This window comes from Fringilla coelebs, assembly GCF_963513975.1.
Source record: "Fringilla coelebs genome assembly, chromosome: 20".
NCBI lineage: Eukaryota > Metazoa > Chordata > Aves > Passeriformes > Fringillidae > Fringilla > Fringilla coelebs.
In genome coordinates, this window is record NC_140046.1 from 1,163,431 (window position 1) to 1,184,878 (window position 21,448).

Genomic DNA, 21,448 nt, shown 5'->3' on the forward strand with positions numbered 1-21,448 from the left:
AGCAGCAGGTGGGAAGGACAGACTGCCAGGTCCAGCCCAGGTCACCCTGCACCCCGAGGCAGTGACATCTCCAGGGGGAGGGACAGCACCCATTCCACCAGGAACCACGGCCCAGGGAAGGACCAGCACATGGGAACACACAGAGGGGACAGGGAAGGATCCCCACTGAGGGACAGTGCCCAAAGCACCGTGAGGAGAATTCAAACATGGATGGAGGGAGACGAGCACTGATGCTTCCCTTCCAAAGACTCCAGCCATATTCCATGAGAGTGCATGTCCAAACAACTCAAGTTACAGCATCAGGGCAGTTCTGGTTCCCAAATTCAGGAGGGCTTCAAGGGGAGGTCTGAACCACCAACATTCCCACTGATCCCATCAGGAAGGGGTTTAAGGAAAACATGATTGTAGGGAAATGATCCCTTCTATTTCCAAATCCCCAAACATCGTGCATGTATATATATAAAAATATATATATATATGCCTGGAGTATTATGAAATCATGCTTGAAACCCAGATTCCAACTCCATTTCCCAAGCACTCGTATAAAATTTTCATTACAGATTGCTGCCCTGCAGTGGAACCAGAGGGCAACTTTATTAGAGGCTGCCTGGCAGCAGGAGAATGAGCCAGTCAACAGCTCCAGATATTCCTCTGCAAGACATGGCAGAGTGCTGGAAATGGAACAGATTATATAAAAAAAAGTAATTCAGAGCAATTTCTAGTAAAGAGTCAAAGAACCATATAATTCAACATTTATATAGACAAGGCTTCAAGGGAGCTCTTCAAAAAAAAAAAAAAGAGGACGAGGTGATGGTAAAAAACTCTGGTTTGATTTTTCCTCTTTTTTCAATTTCTTTTTTAACCTGCCCTGTTGGTTTGTGCCACCCTTGGCTCTGGCAGCCCCTGCAGGGACAGTTCCAGCTCCCAGTGCCTGCCTGGCTGCTGCTGCCTCCCCTGCTCCTCCAAGGGCAGCTCCAGCTTTCCCACCAAACCCGCCAGCCGAGCAGGGCTGTCCAGGATGGGGGAGGATCGTTCCCAAAAGTGCCCACATGCAATTTCCCTCTTCCTCCCCTGGCCTGGCTCAGGTATGGTGCTCTGAGAGGAGCAGACAATCCCTTTTCCTGTGATTAATTGGGGTGGGAGCTGCTGGTACCTGCAGCCTTCCCTGGGTGCTGCAGCTGCAGGAGCCCCGTGACTTCCCCTCCTCGTTTGTCATCTCCTGACACTGATAAAGAGCTTCTCCAGGAGGGAACATATCCATATCAAAGCTGCTTGGATCATCCTTTTGCAAACTATCTGCTGCATTTTCTGGCCTAGTTTCCTTTCTGCTCCCCAGCTCCTGTTCTTTCCCTCCCTGAGCCCCAGCCCACCTGCCCCAGCGGCCGAGGCCGAAGGCTCCTGGGGAGAAACGGGGTCACTCTGCTGCCACAAGGTCCAGCCTGGGGTCCCTGCACAGCCAGACTGAGCCAAGAACACTGCTGCAGCCAAGGGTGGGATGAGACAGCCCAAGCTGTGCTGGGACTCACTCTCTGGCACGGGACAGAGCTCCTGGCACTGGCACCGGGGGTGCCACGAGCCTGCAGTGGAGCCACAGCTGCTGGGGAGGTGGGAGCAGCCCCTCATTCCCAGTGTGGGCAGCACAAAGCCAACACTCACCCGCCCCAGGAGCCCCACAGGAGCAGCTTTGTGCAGCCAGAGCAGGAGCAGGGCACTCAGAGAAAACCTGGGGAAACCAACCCTGGCGTTCCCAGGGGCAGATTCCACCTGGAAGACCCGGGAAGGGAACAACAAGGAACTGCTGCATTGTTTTTTAACCCAGGGACACTTTTCTCTCTGTGATGGCACTTCAAGAAGAGCTCTGTGAACAGCATCTTCTTGGTTCTGAGAGGCACAGACAGGCCAGGCAGCAGCACTGATTCATCAGCAGCATCCCATCCCGGCTGCAGCCTCTCTTCCCCAGCCATATGGGCAGCACGATGTGCTTCCAAAAACTGGGACATGCACACAGGCCTTGTCACCAGCAGCCATCAGGCTGGAGGGGCCTGTGCTCACAGGGAGATGGGGAACATCTGATTGCAGCAGCTTCTGGGCGGGAAGGAGCACGGCGGGGACAAGGTGACTTTGTGGGACGTGAGCGTCCCTCCTGCTGCAGGCAGGATTTCAACCAGGATCCCTCCAGGTCCTGAGCAAAACAGCTCCAGAGGGGATGCACACCTCCAGCAGGGCCTGCCCAGGTGGGACACACAGCTTCCATCCCTCTGCAGGTGAACTCCCCCCAGGACTGACTAGAGCTCCCAGGGAGCTGAGCCCTCACCCAGCCCGCTCTGAGCCCTCAGCCAGCCAGGAGAGCACAGAGCTGCTGCCCACGAGCAGCACAACACCTGGCCGTGGCATCAGGGGCCATAAATAGATGTCAAGTGACCAAAACCAGACATTAGGGGACCATGTGCAGCCTCTGAGAGCAGCAATCTGTACAGGAGGCTCCTGGCTCTCACCAAGGCACGGGGGGAAAGGAGCCCCCAAAAATCAGCGCAGGGAAAGCAGCACCCCGAGGTGCCAACAGCCCATGGGGTTTGGGGCCTTGGTGGAGGAGCAGGGAATTTGCTGTGGTGCACCTGGACCAGCCCAAAGAGCTGCTGGCACAGGGACAGACCCCAGGTGGCATCTCCCTCCCCTCCTGAGAGCCTCTCCCCCTCCCTCAGCACCAGCAGGACCTGCCCAGCACCCAAACAAACCAAATCCAACAAACCAAAAACTCCCTCCTGGCTGCTCCCAGCGCAGCCTGCAGCTCCTGGGACCCAGCAGGAGGGTCTGTGCTCCCTCCCCTCACCAGTCTGTGTCAGCAGTTTGTTATGCAGCCCTGTAGGATCTCCAGCTTCAAAAAAAAATAAGAAAGAGGCATTTTCAAAGCTTTAATGGCTTTGAAAACAACACGGAGAGCCCTCCTTACTGCAGGAGAGGTTAATGATCTCCCTCTGCTACAGAACCGGACTGGACATCATAATAAATAACCATAATAAGATCTAAAGGATCACCCAGAGCTGCTCAGAGCAGAGAGCAGGCAGGAGCTGGGATGCATTTCCATCCTTCAGGGAACTGCCGGGTGGGGAATGCTCGCAGTGAAGGCAGTCAATTAAAAATGAAAAGCATTTCTTAAACTGAGAGGGGCTGTACCTCACCCTGCCTGCCACGACCTGTGCCCTGGCTGCTGGTGGCACTGAGGGGGTCCCTGCAGGGTGACACCACGGTGGCCCTGCTCTCCAAGGGACACTGAGTGACCCTGAGCAGGTGTGGCAGACACAGAATGGGGAGGGGGGGAGGGACAGAGAAGCTCATCCTGCCCCCCCTGCCCTGCAGGGACAGGGACACCATCCTGCCCTGTCCCTGTTTGGGGTGACAAGCCCAGAGCATCACCCTGCTCATCCCCACAGCTGCTCTGCCCCAGCCCTGGGGATGCCAACCCTTCACAGAGCCCAGGTGACACCGCAGGTCCTGCACAGCCAGGGGGGCACAGACAGCCAGGACAGCCCCACAAGGGCAGCACAGGTGGGGACACAGACACAGCCCCACAGAGGCAGCACAGGGTCAGGACAGCCCGGCTGATGCAGGAGCCGCTCCAGCAGCACGCAGGAGCAGGGAGGGGAGGGCAGGGCTCTCGGGGCCGGTCCCCCCGGGCATTAATCACCTTTGCCGCGGCTCTGCAGCCCGGACAGAACTATTAATCAGCAGCATATCAGCCCTGCAGCCCGGCCAGGCCCCTTTGTGTGGGTCCCTTCCCATCACTGCCAGATAAGATTATCAGCCAGGAGCAAGACACCCATTGAGCTACACCTGACTGGAAGAATGGGATTTTATTTTATTTTTTTATTTATCCCCCTGTCTCGAAGATGAGCTGTTTCTTGTCTTGTCAAACCACATCCTTTTCTTGAAAGAACCAGCTTTAAGAATCCAATTTGTCAAGCTGGACAATCATTTGAGAATCCATAAAAAGCCTCGGTGACTTTATCAAAAAAAATAAATCAGAAGGTTTTAAATGGTAACTGAAAGGGATTTGAAAATAGGTTGAGTGGCCTACATCAATTAATCTTCAGAGAGCTGGGGCTTTGTGAAGCTGGAGTGGCAGAGAAGTGTCAAAAACTAGTTACTGGGCTGGAGGAGATGGAAGTTATCGATATTTCCCCTCTCCTTTTTCTCTTTTCTCTGGCTCTCCAGAACACAGGCAGGCAGCACCCCCTGCCACAGGGCACTGCCAAGGTGGGGACAGCTGCTCAGGGCCCCTCTCTCCTGTGCTGCTCTCCCCAGCAGGGTCAGGCAGCCAGGGCCAGACTGCTCTGCCACCCTGGCTTTGAGCCTGTCACTGTCACTGCTGCCACCAGGGACAGGGACAGCCCCTGGCAGGGCTCTGCTGGCACCCACGGGTGGCTCAGGAGCCCCGAGGACAGGGGGGCACCTGGGGATGCCCAGCTCCACCGGGGGGGGAGGAGAGGAGGGCACAAAGACAGAAATGCCTCCAGTTCAGCCCTGGGGCCACCCTGGCAGGGGTGGCACTGGATGGGCTTTGAGGCCCTTCCAACCAAACCATTCCATGATTCTGTGATAACAATAATGAGAATACATTCCATATCAGGCAGCATCCTTTGGCCACCTTTCCTAATCCTCGTGTTCTGCCCTGCAAGCTCCCTCCTGCTCCCCTCCAAGCAAGGTGTCCCTGCTGATCCCTGGTGCTGGAGGTGATTTCTGCCCCCTCCCCATCCCCGAGCAGAGCCCTGGGGGCTGGCAGGGGAAATGCAGGAGCTGCAAAAGGAGGGATTTGGCCGAGGAGAGCCAGAGCCTGGCACTCCCCACCTGCCTGGCAGGGGTGTGACAAACAGAGCCCCAGGGATCGGCCCCCAGGGACACCTGGATGGGAACAACAGGACGGACGATTTACCACAAAAACGAAGAGCCTGGGAGGAATCAGAGGGCTGGGAAGGGAAGGGAAGGGCCAGGCTGCTCTGGGATGTGAGGGGCTCCAGATGGCTCTGCGGTTTAGTGCAATAAAAAATTTAATCTGACAGGCAAGTGTGGGGCTGGAGAATAATAATAAGACAAATAATTTCCTTAAAAAAACCCGAAAGGAATCTAACAGCTCAAAGATATCTTCATTTGCCGCAAAGAACAGAGACCATCAGTTATTTACTGCAGCTGGGAGCACATTCAGGAGCTCTCAAACGCTATTTTGTTGCAGAAGCACAATATAAGGACACTTTGCTGCTTCCCAGCCGGGGGAAATAGATCTGACTTGGAACTTGGCCAAAGGGCTGCAAGTTCGGGCTCTGAAGCGAAGGTGATAACTTTACCAATTAAATATGGATGTGATTTTTCCCCCCTCTCCTCCCCTGGAATAGTTCTGCACTGCCATTAGGTGATGATATAAAGACACAGGCCTCCTGGTGCAGCTTAATTGCTCCTATATAGAAAAATGATGAGCTCGATTGCTCTGCACAAGGGCTGCTGTGGCTACTTGCTGCCTTATTAATGGGCGAGAGCGACGTGGGTTTAATTCTTGTGCCCTAGGAAAAGCAGGGAGACAGCAAAGCCCTGCTCAGCAAACACCTCAGCACTGCTAAACTGCTCCACTGAACAGCCAGGGGCTGAGGAGACACTTTATATTTAATCACACACTTAAAGTGTTTTGCTGAGTTGATGCTCAGTGCAGGGGAGACAGGATGCACTCCCAATTAAGTGATCTTTTATTCCCATATCCTGGTATTTTTTCTTTTTTATTGATACACAGCACAGACAATCCTGTGTTTTGCAATCTGCTGCTCAATGATTTTCAGTCCAGGGTGAAGCCTGGGTAAGCTGAGGACCAGAAAAAAAGCTGCTGTTTTAATGAGCATGGAGCTCAGAAGGGGCTGGGAGCAGAAGGGGCTCTGGGATATCCTCCCCTGGGATGGGGAGGGGGCAGAAATCACCTCCAGCACCAGGGATGAGCAGGGACACCTTGCTCAGAGGGGAGCAGGAGGGAGCTTGCAGGGCAGAACACGAGGAAAGGTGGCCAAAGGATGCTGCCTGATATTGAATATATTCTCATTATTGTTATCACAGAATCATGCAATGGTTTGGGTTGGAAGGGACATTAAAGCCCATCCAGTGCCACCCTGCCATGGCAGGGACACCTTCCCCTGTCCCAGGTGCTCCCAGCCCTGTCCAGCCTGGCCTTGGGCACTGCCAGGGATCCAGGGGCAGCCCCAGAGCAGCTGTGCCAGGGCCTGCCCACCCTGCCAGGGAGAATCCCTTCCTAATATCCACTTATTACTATTATTATTCAGCCCTTGGGAAAGCAGTATTACTGCAGGTTCTCAGCCTTTACCTCCTCAGCAGCCACTAAGTCTCTCCTAAAAATCCACATTTGCCTCTGCCTTCCAACAGTGTCTCTAGGAAGAAGCTTTTTTCAGGGAGAAGGAGTTGGGGAGCACGAGCAGCAGGTGGGCAGGGGGTTTGCATTTGCTGCTGCCGAGGCTCCCCAGGTTGAGTTCCAGAAGCCGCGGCGGGCACGGGGGAGCGGAGCAGGGGAGAGGCCGCCGCTAAATTGATGGCAACAGGAAAAGCTGCAGCTACAAATGGCCCGAGAAAAGGCGTGATGAGATGTGACTGCCCTGGGTGCTGGGACCGCGGAGAGCGAAATGGGAAAAGACCACCTGGACGAAGAGAAAACGCTTCTGATTGCTCGGGGAAAAGCGGAGTTAAAGATCATTGGAACGGACAAGGCAATCTGGCGGCGGCGGGCGCTGGGACTGATTCCAGGGCGAGGGGGCTGCCGAGGGAGGGGAGCATCCTCTGCCGGGGGGCACGGGGGGCACACGGCTCCTGCCAGCCCAGCCCAGCCCTGCCCTCCAGGAGCCCAGCACCGGGGAACGGGGGCCCCTGCCCGGCCCTGGCTCTGCCGGGGAGCAGGAGGGAGCCAGACCGACTTGGGGAAGCACAATTTAGGGGTCACACAAGTTTTCGGGTCGGACAGGCCCCCGCATCTCCCCCCAGTCCAAGGACCTTGACCTCGAGTGATGCTCTGTACCCAGGGCTGTGGGTCCGCACAGCCGAGGGTTTTCTAAAGGTTGTGCAAAGGTTACCGCCCAATTAACGGGCCCAATTAACGCGTCGGAGCAGCACCAGCCCTGTCTGCCTCATTTCCAACCCCGAAGGCCACCGGGCAGCTCCCCCCACACATCTGCACCGATCCCTCAGTCCTGGAGCCCATTCCAGCGGGCAGAGACGAAGATAACAATAATGATGCGTCCATTTCCTCTGCCTTGGGCGTTTTTAAGTCACCTCATCTCAGAAATGAGCCCATTGCAGCGTTCTGCCTGACAACCTGTTGGGCCCTCTCAGCCACGGGCAGATGGCGGGGCTGCGTTCACACATCACCTCGCGGAGCACCAGACAGGCTGGGGCCCGGCGCTGCCTGCTCCAAGGTCACAGAACCACAGAACGCTTCGGGCTGACAGCAACATCAGAGAGCATCTACTGCCAGCCCTCTGGAACAGCCGGGATTCCTCCCGGGAAGGGAGGAACGAAGGTCACAGACTGACCCAGCTCCCTCCCACTGACCTGCCCGACGCCTCCGAGCTCCCGGGACACCAGAGGGGGCAGAGCCCTGGAGGATGCAGATTTAGTCAGCTCGGGGTGCTGACCAAGCCTGCAGCAGTTCTGGAGCCCAGCTGTAGGATCACACTGCGTGCAGCACAAGCAGAGATGGAGCCTTGCAAAACAGGCACGAGACGCATTTCTTCAAACGTCCCTTCTCATGTCATTAATTATGTCTCGGGTTACTAAACACAAGCAAATTAGGACGATTTCCTTCCCAGTACCACCAGCCTGAGTTTGCCATTCCCTTTCTCTCAGGTCTTCCATTAGCCTTCATAGATGATTTCCCTGTCAGGCTTGCCCTGCCTGCTCACAGCTCCCCAGCATTCCAATCCACTCCATCTCCGCTTATTGCAACTCCAAGTGCCCCACTAATTCCTCTCCTCGCCTCGCAATCTCACATTCCCAAATCCTGGGAGCAACGGCAGCAGCGCTCCTGCCGCTGCTTCCAAATTAAATGAGCCAGGAGGAAAAACATTCGGAGACGTTTTCAACCCAGCCTTTGTGCTTTGAAGGACGTTTTAAAGGCAGGGAACACAACCTGGCTCCTGAGGATGTTCGCAAGGATTTCATCATGAGAATCGCAAACGGGGGTTGGGGCAGAGCAAAGAAAAGGATTAAGAAGATGCTACTTGCTTTTCCAACCCTCCCTGTGTCCCACAGAGCAGGGCTGGTCATCTTGGCTGTGGTTTTGGGGGCTGGAGAAAATAAAGAGCCATCAGCAGCAAAAGGTGGAGCTCGAATAACCTTTTTAACCCAAGGAATTGCAAAATCAAGCACATTTTTTTTAAAGCTGCTGTTTTGGAGAGCCCCTCAAAAAAGCACATGGAAAGTACCTGGAGAAGAGGCTGTGGCACTATAGAAATTCCCCCTGGGCCCCCCCACGTGCCCACCCTGCCCCACAGTGCCAGGAAGGAAAACAAACAACAGCAGAAAGCTGAAAACTTTCAGTCTCTCTGCTGTTAATTATCATCTTACTTTGCACAGAGAACCTGTCATTCAGGCGCCGGTAATGGATAGTTTCTATTTCAATTCTCCCTCCACCCTATTATCTTTTATAAAATCCAGCCAGGCCGGTGATGGATTGATAAGGGCCGGTCCCGGCGGCTGCCTCGGAACGGCTCCCATGCACACCCAACTTCTGCACCTTTTTAAATATTTCACTCGCTTGAGATCTTTATTTCACATTTCGATTTCCTGTAGCACGCTGAATTTATCTTAGTCACCCAGTCAAGTTCTCTCCGAGTCTCTTATCTTGTCCCCTCCGTACAGCCCCACGCTCGGTGCCGGGATAATCCAGCCCTGGCGCCCACGGACCGCGCTGGTCCCACGGCCCAAAGGGCACCTCGGAAGCCCCAGGTTGGCCACCAGCGGGAAATTCAGCGCTCAAACCCCGCGCTGGCCCCTGCCAAGGCAGCTCCAGCTCGGCTGGAAAAGCGTCTGGGGCTTCCTGCGGAGCCCCGGGGCAGCGCGGCCAGGGCAGCTGCTCCGCCGGGAAAAGCGCCCGGGATGGCCCCGGGGGATGCGGCCCCGCCAGGCAGCGGCCCTGCCGTGCTCCCGGGCCGGCAGGCAGAGCTCATCCGCACGGGGATGAGCTTTCCCCCCTCTAAAGCACAGATTTTCAAATATCTCAACAGCAAGGAGCAGAGGGAGCATCGCACGGGATGCTGCCCCGGGAAACCCGCCCCGACAGCGCTGTCCCGCCGGGGGAGGACGCGGGAGCACTCGAGCCGGAACGACAGCGAAAAAACCAGCAAACAGGTAAAGCCGAGTCACCTTCTCGCTGCTCTGCCGGTGGCAGCGCCGAGCGCGATCAGGCAGCACCCCCTGGTGCCACCGCGGCACCGGCACCGGGACCGGCCGGGACGGAGGGCCGGGAAACGGGAAACCTCTGCCCGGGAAGGCTGGAGAGCCGGGAGAGCCCTGCCCGGGCAGGCTGGGGTTCGCCCCCGCTCTCCCCGCAGGGACACCCCCGGTGGATGCCCCGCAGAGCCAGCACAGCCTCGCTCCGAGCACACACCCGCTGCTCCGGGACCGTCCCCGTCCCCGCTGCCAGCGGCCGGGAGCTGCGGGACCAGGGGAATCCAGGGATTTCCCTCCTGGGGAGCAGCTCCGGTTCATGGCAGGCCACGGAGCTCGGGTCCGCTCCTTTCCCCAGCTCTTGGGGTGATTTCCTCCCCCAGGGTCAAACCCAGCAGCAGGACACCCAGTAAATACATCTGCAGAAAGGTGATTTATCTCCAGGAGAAGCCATGGAAATTCCCAAACGCTCTTAAATATCCATTTTCTGGCTCTAAACCATCAGTAAGTTGCCAGCTGGGGAATGCATTTGTCTGCTCCCCTCTGTGTATTTTCTGCTTTTCATTATAATTTGCTAAATAATACATTACAATGAGTTATTTATCACACTCAGCCCTTCCACGATGCCTCCTCCATGGCGGGGAATTTCACCCATAAATCAGACACACAAATACCTGCTGGCATGGCTGCAGGTTTAACCCTGCCCCACAGCTCCCAGCCCTGCTGAGAGCCAGCCCAGGGAAAAGGGACAAGCTCCAGCCCTGGGCAGTGACCAGAGAGGGACACAGAGACACCTGCAGACCCCCAGAGACAGAGATTGTGAGCACAGAGCTTGGCCAGCTCCAGGCTGTCACTGCTGGGAAATGAGACAGGGGCAGTGCTCATCTTCAGCAGGAACACCAGGAGGGAAAATTGACAATCCCTCCTTTCCAAGTGACTGTACCCCTCCCTTTGAAACAAACTGGTTTGCAAATATGGGTTAATTTAGCTTCACACCATCTTAAATCCACAGTATCCAGGCCCACAGATTGGGAAAATCAAGGCATGGAAGGGAAAATTTTTAAAAAGCAGAACTAGGAACAAAACCCTCTCTCTGTGCTTTAACTACAAAATCATCTTTCCTCATTAGCAGCTAATCAGAACTACCAGAGGGGAAGAGATTACAGACAGGGCGGAGAGGGGAGTAACTCATAGAAATACAGACATCAGAACAGATTTTCATTTATTTACTCATTTATCACAGTGAGTCACAGGCTTTCAGTTCATGAGTCTGCATTAGCCTTGCAGGATTTTGGGATGCAATCTCCAAAATCTCACAAGTGAACAGGTCATAGCCACGTGCCGTCTCAGGAAGGAGAAAATCAGCACTTTGGGGTTGGTCTCGGGAAGTCTGAGATTGCTTTGCCTGCTGGATTATAAAGAGCCACTAATCTTCCCTGCCAGCTCCTAATCTCCCCGAGATGCCTTATCTGAGCCTTGCTCCGTGGAGGGCAGCCCGGGCTGGCAGGCTCTGGGATGGATTCCAGCGGCCCCGGGAGCCAGGGAAGGGCAGCCAGGGGACCGAGGTGCCCCAGGGTGTCCCGTGCTGTCCCAGCTGCCCATGGACAGCACCAGCCCCAAACCTGGGGGTTTATTCCTCAGCTGAGCAGCTCCAGAACCAGCCAGGCTCCGAGGGCCTGCAGCCCTTCTGCCCCTCCAAACCCCTCTGTGTGTTTAGACACCAAACAAACCACCAGCAGCTCAGGGGCTTTTTCCCCCTCCCTGTTTTCACCCGAAATTATTTGCAAGAAACCAAGAGTTGTATTTACTCCAGGCAGGGAACGTCTCGTTTAGAGCTTTCCTTCCTCTCGCCCGTTCATCCCAGCTCTGCAGAAGTGAGGAGAGGCTCCCACACCGGAGCACCACTCCCAGACACTGCCCTGGGCTGTCCCCAAGGTGTCCCCGGGTCACAGCCCCCCAGGATGTCCCAACAGGGCTCTACCTGCACAGAGCATCCCCTCCAGCATCCCAGCCCACGCTGGGAAACCAGGAACATGTTTTTAAATAAGAGGAGGAAATGGTGTCTTTGTGTCAGCAAGTGGAAGAAATCCAGGACCAAGAGACTGCAGAGCCTTTCCACTTCAGACAGCAGGTGCTCTCCAAGATGTGGTTATGGCAACAAAATAAATGATGGATAATTGCTTTTGTGACAACTTGCCAATTAAATTAGACTCAGCAGAATAACATAATGACAATTTGTTATGCTCTGGTGGGCACTAACACACCAATCATAATTAAATGCTATGACTGAAATAGAATGCTGCTGTACACAGGAATATATAACCCCAATTCCCTCCCAGTGAAACATTATAGGTTCAGACTTGATTTCAATTTCTGGAGGATAATAGCATTAGCGCACATCAGAATGAGCCTGCAATATGCAGAGAGGCAGCAGCAGCACAGGGACACACAGAGCCAAGGGCAGCTGAGCCACCGGGCTCCTGCGGGACCCCCGGCACAGGGACAGCCCGGATCACTGCTGGGGCCGGGGACAATGCAAACCCCGGGCTCGGGGCAGCGGCTGGGGGAGTGACCCTGGCCCCGGGGAGCGGCTGGGGAGTGACCCTGGCTCCCGGAGTGACCCTGGCTCCCGGAGTGACACCGGGGGAGTGACCCTGGCTCGGGGAGTGACCCTGGCTCCCGGAGTGACACCGGGGCCGGAGCTCACAGGAGGGGCTGCAGGGGTTTCTTGGGGCAGCACTTCCCCTCCTGGCAGCAAAGCAGTCCCTGGCAGCCTGGCTGGGCTGTGGGACACACACAGCCTGGCCCTCCTGGAACGATGGTTAAACATTCACTAAACACACTGCTGTGCCCACAGTGAGCTCACCCCACAGCCGGGGTCCCTCGGGGACTCAGCCCCACCAGCTGACCCGGCCAAAGGGGCCTGGCTGCCCTCCCTGGGTCAGAACTGACCAAGCAGGGCTCAGGCCCTGCCAGGACTCGACATTTACTGGGGAAACAGCAGCAGCAGCTCCGCCAGCCACAGCTGAGCTCAGCCTGCTGCTCTCACTGGCTTGCTCTGATCCTCCTGCCCTGCACCTCACACCGCCCACAACTCTCGGGGCAGGAATTTCTGTGCCATGGACATTGCTGGTGCTGCAGAAGCAAAACACTACAAGAAACACCAAACCCAATTCGTTAAAAAGCCCCAGTTTAGAACCAGAACCAGGCAGGTGGCAGAACTGACACTGCCCAGGTCTGGCAAAGCAGGAGCCGCTTCTGTGCCATCCCCTGTCCAGTGGGGAAACACAGCACACCAGAGCCAGCACCCTGCTCTGATTCCACAGCCATTTTCCTAACAGATACAGATTTCTGGAATATTCCAAAGCTCAAAACGGGGCAGGTTTGAAGACTAAATGTGTGTGTTCAGCAGGGTTGGGCAGAGACAAATCCCCGAGGATTCCACAGAGTGGCAATGCCAACAATATTATATCTTACTTGGAGCCATGTTCTTTAAACACTAAACCCTTTATTATCTGCCTCGGTGAAGCTTGGCATTGGCAAGGTCACATCACCTGTTTTTCCAGCAAAGCTGATGAATTATTTTGGCCGCTCCAGACATTAGACCTGATCCTATTAAATCCTTAGTTCTCCTGCCCTCAACACATACCAGTGGATAATCCACGGCCCAGGAACACGTGAAGAGGCTGAGCAGGGCTCTGGGAGCAGCTGCCCGTGGGTTAAAACAGAGCCCAAGCTCAGAGCCCGGCTCTGCAGCCCTGACCTGTGGGACTGGAGGTGTTTGTTCCAGCAGGACACCTCTGCACTGTCTGGGGAAACATCGGTGTGAGGAATGCAGCAGCACCCCTGGGAGACCCCTGCAGTCACCCCCTGCGTTCTGCCAGAGGGCAGGCAGCTCTGCACCCCGAAACTCTCAGCCCAGTTTTTGGGACCTGGCCCTGGAGAGCCTTCAGCGTGGCTGTGGAAGGTGTCCCTGCCCGCTGCCTTTGGAGCCTCGGGAGTCAGGGCTCCGTGTAAGCGATACTCCGGCATTCAGTGACTGCAAATAGCCCGGCAGGCAGCGAGAGGAGCTGCCCCCGCAGCCCGCGGGAGGAAGGTCGGGAATTGGCGCAGGAAAGGTCACCGGGCCGGGCTGGGCACGGCCAGGCAGCCGCCACCTCTCTGCGGGCAGGAACGAGCGTTCCGATGGCTGCGGGGACATCACCGGCCCGCAGGAGCCGCCCCCGGCTCGGGGCACAGCCCTGGAGCTGCCGGAGCAGCCTTTGCCCTGCCCGGGGCAGCAATCCCGCACCCCGGCGCTCTCCATCACCGCAGCTCCCGCCCCGCTGCCTCCCAGGGGGAGCCGCGATGCCTTTTCAGATATTTCCCGGAGAAAGCCGGGACTCGCAGCTGGGACTCCCGCACAGATTTCCTCGCCTGTGGAGCCCCGCGGGGCTCGGGAGGGGCCGCGGCCGCCGCTCGGCGCCGGGAGCGGAGCGCGGCTCCCACCTAGCGGGGAGCGCCGGGGGACCGGGGGCTGCGGGGACCCTCCGGCCGCTCCTGCTGCCGGGAAAACGCCCCGACAGTGACAAATCGCCCCCCGGCTACTGCCCACAACTTCTTAATTAAATTCCCGCAGTCGCAGCAGGTCCCGACCATCAGCATCGCCCTCCAGCCCGGCAAACGCGCCCATCGAACGCTGTTCAGACTCGCTGGTTTCAATGGTTTTGTCCGAATTGCACCAAATACTCCAGAGCTCGCATCGCTGACCCCGTGGGATCCCCGGCACCCACCAGACACAGCAAACCCACGGCGCTGAACGTTCCAACCACTTCTCCATCACCCACAGCCTGCCCTACCCCAGCCCAGGGCCGGCTCTGCCCCGGCAGTTTCCAGCAGAGCATTCCCACATTCACACCATGACACCACTCTCTCTCCCCCCCACGGAAACACAGCGTCCCGCACACATTTCCAGGTTCTCCCGCACGTTTGGCCACGTACCTGTCTCGGAAGCCCGGGGTGAACTCGGCAGGGCAGCACGAACCGCTGGGGCAGGAGCGGGGCAGGGTGTGGAGCGCACCCGCACCCTGCCAGCCCCGGCTGCTCCTCACAGCCACGGCCTCCTGCCCTTCCCCGGCCGGGCTTTGGCTCCTCGGCGCGAGGCAATCACCCCAAAACGCCCTCACCTGTGGCCATCGCTGTGGCCATGGTAATTAACGACCTGCAGCTGGTCCCCATCACCTCCCCAGCTGGTCACCGGCAGGAAAAGCCCCTGAGGGGCCTCAGTTCATCCCCCCAGGTCACAGCTGTCCCCGAGGGCAAATCCAAGGGGATTGACTTTTTTCAACAGAAAACAAAACCAATTCCAACTTTCTCCTCGGGTGCTCTGCACAGCAGCTGGGTCAGGGCACACCCCAGGGCACCGGAGGGCTCTAAACTCGACGTTATTGCTGGACCTGGAAATAGATCAGTGCTAAAACAGAGGAGGGCTCTTTGCTCTTTGTGACAAACCCCTGAGAGGGTTTAGCTCTTCTGCAAGAGCAGAACTGGGAGCAAAGTTTGACCTTCCAAGGGTAACGGAGCAATTCTGCTGCACTCACATCGCTGCCAGGAGCGAAGCAAGGCACAGAAACCAAACCAGGGGCATTTCACGCCCTGCTTTTCACTGCCACCGAGCTCTGCTGCACCTCACCCAGCAGCAGCAGCACCAAACTGGGCAAGGAGGGAGAGGCTGGACATCATTCACAGCTGTGAGCGGGGGTGGTGCCAGGCCGGGATGTTAAAGAATCACAAACGAACAAAAACAACAAAAATCTCAAAGAAAGACACAAAACAAACTGCTTGTTTTTCATAGTGCCCGAGCCAAAGTGTTTAATAAGAGATCAGCCAGCCACTGGATGTGCAGGCAGGGCAGAACTCCCTCCCAGTCCCAGGAAGGTTGGTGGTTATTCCTGTCCCTGACAGGGCTCCAGTGACTCTTCCCAAGCAGCGTCACCTTTCTCTCAGCAAACAGCTGTAACATCCCATTTCCACACTTCCAAGGTGGCCGATTTCATCAGGAGACACTAACAACTGCAAAGCTCCCAATTTTCTGGTAGCACCACCACTCATCCTGCTCTGAATTTAGGCAAATGATGGGATGGGAAGAGCTCATTATAGCACTTCTATAAATAGCCGTTTTCCTCAATCAGCTATAAAAAGATGGCACTTCAGACAGCTGCTGGAACACATCAAACAGGATCTGCATTCCCCCAGCAGGAAACATCTTCACTACTGCACACCAGACACCTGAACAGGCACAACTTCCAGCTTTTAAAGAGAATGTTTTAATTTTCCACTTTTACACTCGGTGTTTTCCAACTTGATTTCAGAAAACAGTTGTGAATACTAAAAGAAATAAGATTTTCTGTGACTTTATCAATGTGGAGCTGGACAGAGGGGAACACGTGTGCCATGGATGAGCCTGGAGGGCACCAGGACCCTGTTCCTCAGGGCAACGTCCCCAAAGAAGGCTGGAGGTGGCTCCTGGCAGGTGACAGGGCTGTCAGGAGGGACAGGGATTCTCCTTGTGTGTCCCTGCCAGCTCTGGTGGCTGCTCCTCCCCGTCCTTCCTCTTCTCCTGCAGCTCCCCCAGCACGGCCTGGAGCTGGGGCTGCGAGGCAGCGTCCCTGGATGCAGCACCCTGCAGGGAAGGACAGCAAAGATCCCATGGAACAGGTGGGGAACGCCTCTGAAGGGGAGCAGCAGCCCTCTGTGTGTCCCAAAGGAGTTTAATTCCTGCTGTTGTGGAGGCACAACACAGTGCCACCACACTTCCAGAGAGGCTGCTGACCTCCAGCTAAAACATGGAAAAATTCCAGATACAACAGCAAATACACAAAGTTCCAAATGCCTTAGACAGATACACCGTGGATTATTTGAAAGGTTACTCAGTTTCATCTCCAGGAAAACATCTTTTCTGGCCCCCAAGTGCCAGACCTGTTCATGGCCAGGAGGAAAGTTTTCTCTGCACAGCAAAGACCATCTTTTAAGACCATCAGGTGTGTGACTGCCGTGCTGAGGGTTTCATTCAGACCCACTCAGCACTGCGGGCCGGGGGGTGGAGTTTTCTCAACCCACCAAGGAATTCCGTGGATATTTCATACTCACTTTGTCTACTCCTCTTCTCTGTAAAAGGATCCCACTGGCCAAAAGGGCTTTTCCTGTTTCTTCAAACAATCTCTCCTCTTCAATTTTCCCCTCTTCTTTCAGTTCATTGTACTTCTCAACAAACCTGGGTAGCAAAGCTGCTTTTTTACACTCACAGGAGATGCTCTGGTTCCCTGACAGAAGGGGAGAAGGGGGCAGCCTCAGGAACATTTCTGGTTTGATTATCATCTTACCTCTGGCAGGTGGATTTGAAGTTCAGCTGAGTCAGGTCGAAAGGTTTGGGGCCATTGCCATAAACTTTGTAAAACCTCCTGCCCAGAAAAGGAAACTGTTTAGATTTTGCAGCTCAGTCAAGAGTGAACAGACAGCAGCAGAGTCACAGCACTGAGGGGGCAGCAGGGCACGCACAGAACTGTTCCTCCTTTTCTCAGGAGCCTTTATGAACACCTGGCAGGGCCCAAGGCCAGCCTGGATGGGCTTGGAGGGACAGTGGGAGGCGTCCCTGCCATGGCAGGGGTGGCACTGGGTGGCCTTCAGGGTCCCTTGCAGCCCAAACCTGTCTGGGATTCCACAGAGCTTCTTTTTAAACTGTGTTAATGAATTCAGGTTAATCACAGCAGCCGTGGGTCAGAGCAGCCTCCACCTCCCTTAGAAACACGGGGCAGGGCAGAAAAAACAGCCCCATTTATCCCCAAAGCCACCCTGATTTATTAAAAACCCACCCCAATTTATCCCCAAAACCATCCTAATTTATTTAAAAAAACCGCCACCCTAATTTATTAAAAAACCACCCCAATTTATTAAAAAAAGAACCCATCCCGGTTTATTTAAAAAACCACCCTGATTTATCGCAAAACGGCCCCGATTTATTAACAATAAACCCCCCCGATTTACCCCAAACCCCCGGTTCACCCAACGCCCCCGGTTCACCCACGCCCGCACGGTGTCCTCCCGGTAGAGCACGGCGCCGATGGGGTCCCCGCCACCGTAGCGCGGCCGCGGCACGCGGTACACGGGCTCCCGCAGCGGCGGGAACGCGGCGTACACGTCCAGCCACAGCGGCTTCCGCAGCAGCCCGATGCGCACCAGGTTCCGTGTCCTGCGGGCGACACGCGGCTCAGGGGGGGCTCAGCGGGCCGCGCTCACGGAGAACGGGGAACCGGCCCGGCTGAACCCCCCCGCACCGGCTGAACACGCTCCCGATCTTCTGCGTGCGGCTCCCGGCCGTGGCGGCCATGGCGGCCCCGCCGGACGGGCCCCGGAGCCCGGCCCGGTGCTGCCGCGCACCCGGAGCGGAACCGGAAATGGAACGGGAACTGAACCGGAACCGGAGCGGCCGCCAGGGCACGCGGCCGAGTGCCGAGCGGCGGCGGGAGAAGGTGCCCAGGCAGCGCCAGCCGATGGCCGAGCCGGGTCGCTCCCATCCGTTTGGCGCTGTCGCGACAGACGCGACCGTCCCCGGGGTGCCCCGGCAGCCTCGGCCCCCGCCCGGGCAACGCCAGCAGTCCCGCGGCTCGGGGCAGCCTCGTCTTCTGTTGTTTGCTGGTGCGGTGTCACAGAATGGCTGGGCCCACAGCCGTGTCCCACTGCTGTCCCTCACAGACACCCCCACAGTGCCACCCTCACAGTGCCACCTTCACAGTGCCACCCCTCACAGACACTGCTGTCCCTCACAGACACCCCCACAGTGCCACCCCTCACAGTGCCACCCTCACAGTGCCACCTTCACAGTGCCACCCCTCACAGACACTGCTGTCCCTCACAGACACCCCCACAGTGCCACCCCTCACAGTGCCACCCTCACAGTGCCACCTTCACAGTGCCACCCCTCACAGATACCCCCACAGACACTGCCACCCCTCACAGACAGCCCCACAGACAGCCCCACAGCGGGATCAGCGCAGGGACAGCGGGATCCACACCAAGGCACAGCGGGCTCAGCGCGGATGGACAGTGCGATCCGCACCCGCCCTGCCCGGGGGCTGCCCCACGGCCGGAGCCCGTCCCGGGCGGCCCCCGCAGGCAGAGCGGCCCCAGAGGCTCCCGGGGTGCGTTCCGCTCGGGGTGCAGCCCCGGCAGCCCCATGCTCCCTGCTGGCAGCCTTTCCCGGGCACTGGAGCAGAGGGAAGGAAGGAAAGCACATCCCGTGCCCGCTGCCCGGCTGCAGCCCGGCGAAGGAAGGGGGCAGTACGCCTCCACGGCACACGGGGGCCGGCGGAGCCCAGCGCCATCCCCGGCCGGGCAGCAGAGCCCCAGCGGAGCGGCCGTGCCAGAGGGAGCTGCCGGGGCAGGCCCCGCGCTCCCCAGGGCAGCCGGCCTGGACGTTTAAGGCAAGAATGCCTTGACTTTTTCCAGTGTTTTCTTTCACAGGGAAGGTTCCCGAGCTGGAAAGCTGCGATCCTGCTGGGAAATGAAAGCTGGCACAGGACAGGGGGGTTCTGTGCTGTACCTGCAAGGGAGGGGGATGCTCCGTGTGCCCCCCGGCCCTGCCACAGCCCCCCAGGGCTCCTTCCCCAGGGATGGCTCCTGGGTTACTGAGGGAACCACTGGACACAATTTCAGCCCCATCAGGAGCAGCAAACCAGAATTGGGGCGTTTGCATCTGAGGGGCACAGCTGGAGCTGGGCCAGAGCTGCCCCTTCCCTCCCCAGCTCCCCTTCTTTCTTCTTCCCCCCTGTAAAGAATAGAAAAATACACAGTGTTAAAAACAAATATACAGTGTTAAGAGTACAACAGGACTTTATTATAGGAATTACTATTAAACATCTTTAAGAAAAAAATCACTCATGGAAATAAATTCTAAAATAGCCACACTCACAAACATCACAGATCAGTTTGTTTTGTTCTTTCGAAACCCTTCTGTAGAGAAATGATACAAACATCACTGAGAATTGTACATTTTTATGTAAGAAATGCATTTTGGCTCCCAAGCCGGGTTTGTGGCCTTTCCACTCCATAGACCTGATTTTTGTTTTTCACAGCACACAAAAACCCCTCTCCACCTCCACTGAAATGTTGCTTTGTGCCTCCAGGATATTGGCTGCAGTGTGACATCACCCAGAGGCTGTGCCTGGCCTGGGATGTGTAAGGGCCACTTGTTGGGGGGTGGTGGTGGCCAAGCCGTGCCCAGAGCCCTGTGCCAGGCCTGGGTGGCCATGGAGCTTTTGGGGCAGGACTCCAGCAGGGTCAGAGCCAGCAGGGCTGGGCGCTGGCACCCACCTGTGCTGGCCCCTCCCCAGCTCCCAGCCCCGGCCACCCTTCCTGGCTGTCCCTCTCTCAGTGGGAGCAGAGGGGACGAGCTCAGGCAGAAAGCAGAGGCAGCTGCTGGCCTGGGGCTGCTCCACCAGCCCACGCTGGCTGACAGAGGCGACCCAGGTGTCTCTTATCGAGCAGCCTGGGCGGAGGGACAGCGTCCCCCTCTTTGTCCCAGCTGCCAGCGGTGCACAGGACTGGCCTGTGGCTCTGTGCCAGCCTCCCCAGGGAAGCTCAACCCGTCCCTGCCCCCCCAGCAGGACCCAAACCAGCCCAGCCCAGCCCAGCCCTGGGGCCAGCAGCCCCCGGCTCGGGAGAGCAGAATTCCAGAATTTCCCTCCCGGTCGCTGGTGCTTCCTGCGCTCATGGAAACTGCGCTGGCACCGCCGCCCACCGTGGAACGGTGACAGCCTGATCCGCTTCCAAGTTTGATTTTCTTCCAAATATGCAGAGCTGCTTTGGACTGGGAGGGAGTAACAGCAGCCTCCCAGGGCCCCCAGGGCCAGCGAGGGCAGGGAAGGAGCCCCTCCTTCTCCTCAGCTCTCTCAGAATGGAAATCCCACCCAGGGACTAAAGGATTTTCTGTTCCCCGATTCCCCCTTAGCCCCTTGCACCCTGAGGCAGGTGCTCCTCCAGACCCACATCCTACCCTGGACAGGGCAGGGCAGGGCAGGGCAGGGCAGGGCAGGGCAGGGCAGGGCAGGATGGGGCATTCTGTGCCCTTGCAGCACCTCCTGACAGTTGTGCACAGCACCAGGAGCAGGGCTGCTGCCCATGGTGTGGGACAGCCAGCGTGGCTTGGGGCTGCTCTAACCTGTCACGGTGCTGCCTCGACTCAGGATTGCCCTTCAGTCCTTCAAAAGCAAAGGAGAGGACACCAAAACTGGTATGGGCTGGGTGGGCTGGGAATTCTGCTGCTTTGATGTTAGGAACCCAAAGCTTGCTGGCATCCCAGGGTGCTCCCAGCCCACGGCACCTGCCCTGGCCCTCGGCACCCCAGAACTTGTCTGAGCGCCGGTGCTGTGGGAGAGATTTGTGCTACAGAGACATCACCCAGACCCTGCAGCCCCAGACACCTGGAAACAGCCCTGCCCTGGCCAGGAACCAGGGAAAGTGAAGCTCACGGGATGCCCTGATCCCCAGCACGGCTGGAGGGGACGGCAGCAGCGCTCAACAGGTGCAGCAGCTGCAGCGCCGCCGGGAGAGGAAATCTTGGCGTCCACTTCAAAGGCACATGGGCTCCGTGGGGATTGAAGAGGAGCCTGCCGGGAGCCAGCGCCTGCAAGGGGGACTTTTGTTACCAAACCCTGCCGAGAGGCAGGGAAAACAGTTCCGTGACTGTTTGATGGCTGGGGCTTCTGCGTCTGCCGCCTTCACAGCTCCAATCCTGCAACATTTGTGCTGGTTGGCAGGAGCCAGGGAGTGAAACAGGCACGTCTAGAGCCACCTCCTGCATTTGGCAGGGAGCGTTGGGAGAAGAAAATGTGCTGGCGGTAGCGAATCCTGACTTTACGCTCGTCACTCATTACTTACACAGCGAAGGAATTTGTTTATGTAATTATTTTTAGCCTGACAGCATCTCCGAGAGCTGCAGGATTCCGGCGCTGCGGGCACGAGGAAAGGGCTCTGCTCCTGCCCCGCA

The 21,448-nt window shown here is 57.1% G+C and overlaps 1 protein-coding gene across 1 annotated transcript; it reads right to left on the reverse strand.

Moving 5' to 3' along the window:
* Positions 1-15,696: 15,696 nt before the first annotated feature.
* On the reverse strand, positions 15,697-17,896 carry MRPS23 (mitochondrial ribosomal protein S23). Its single transcript, XM_084219032.1, has 5 exons — positions 17,739-17,896; positions 17,489-17,653; positions 16,788-16,865; positions 16,555-16,678; positions 15,697-16,087 (listed from the first exon to the last, which is right to left on the reverse strand). Exons 1-5 carry the CDS (start codon positions 17,789-17,791, stop codon positions 15,950-15,952), a joined length of 558 nt encoding a protein of 185 aa, XP_084075158.1. The 5' UTR covers positions 17,792-17,896; the 3' UTR covers positions 15,697-15,949.
* Positions 17,897-21,448: the final 3,552 nt, after the last annotated feature.

Bases quoted from the DNA above. Each gene is read 5' to 3' on its own strand.
- MRPS23 (XM_084219032.1), bottom strand. From the start codon at position 17,791: ATGGCCGCCACGGCCGGGAGCCGCACGCAGAAGATCGGGAGCGTGTTC. The intron at 17,654-17,738 runs GTGCGGGGGGGT...TGTCGCCCGCAG, and splicing joins ATCGGGAGCGTGTTCAGCCG to GACACGGAACCTGGTGCGCA. The intron at 16,088-16,554 runs GTGAGTATGAAA...CCTTCCCTGCAG, and splicing joins AGAGAAGAGGAGTAGACAAA to GGTGCTGCATCCAGGGACGC.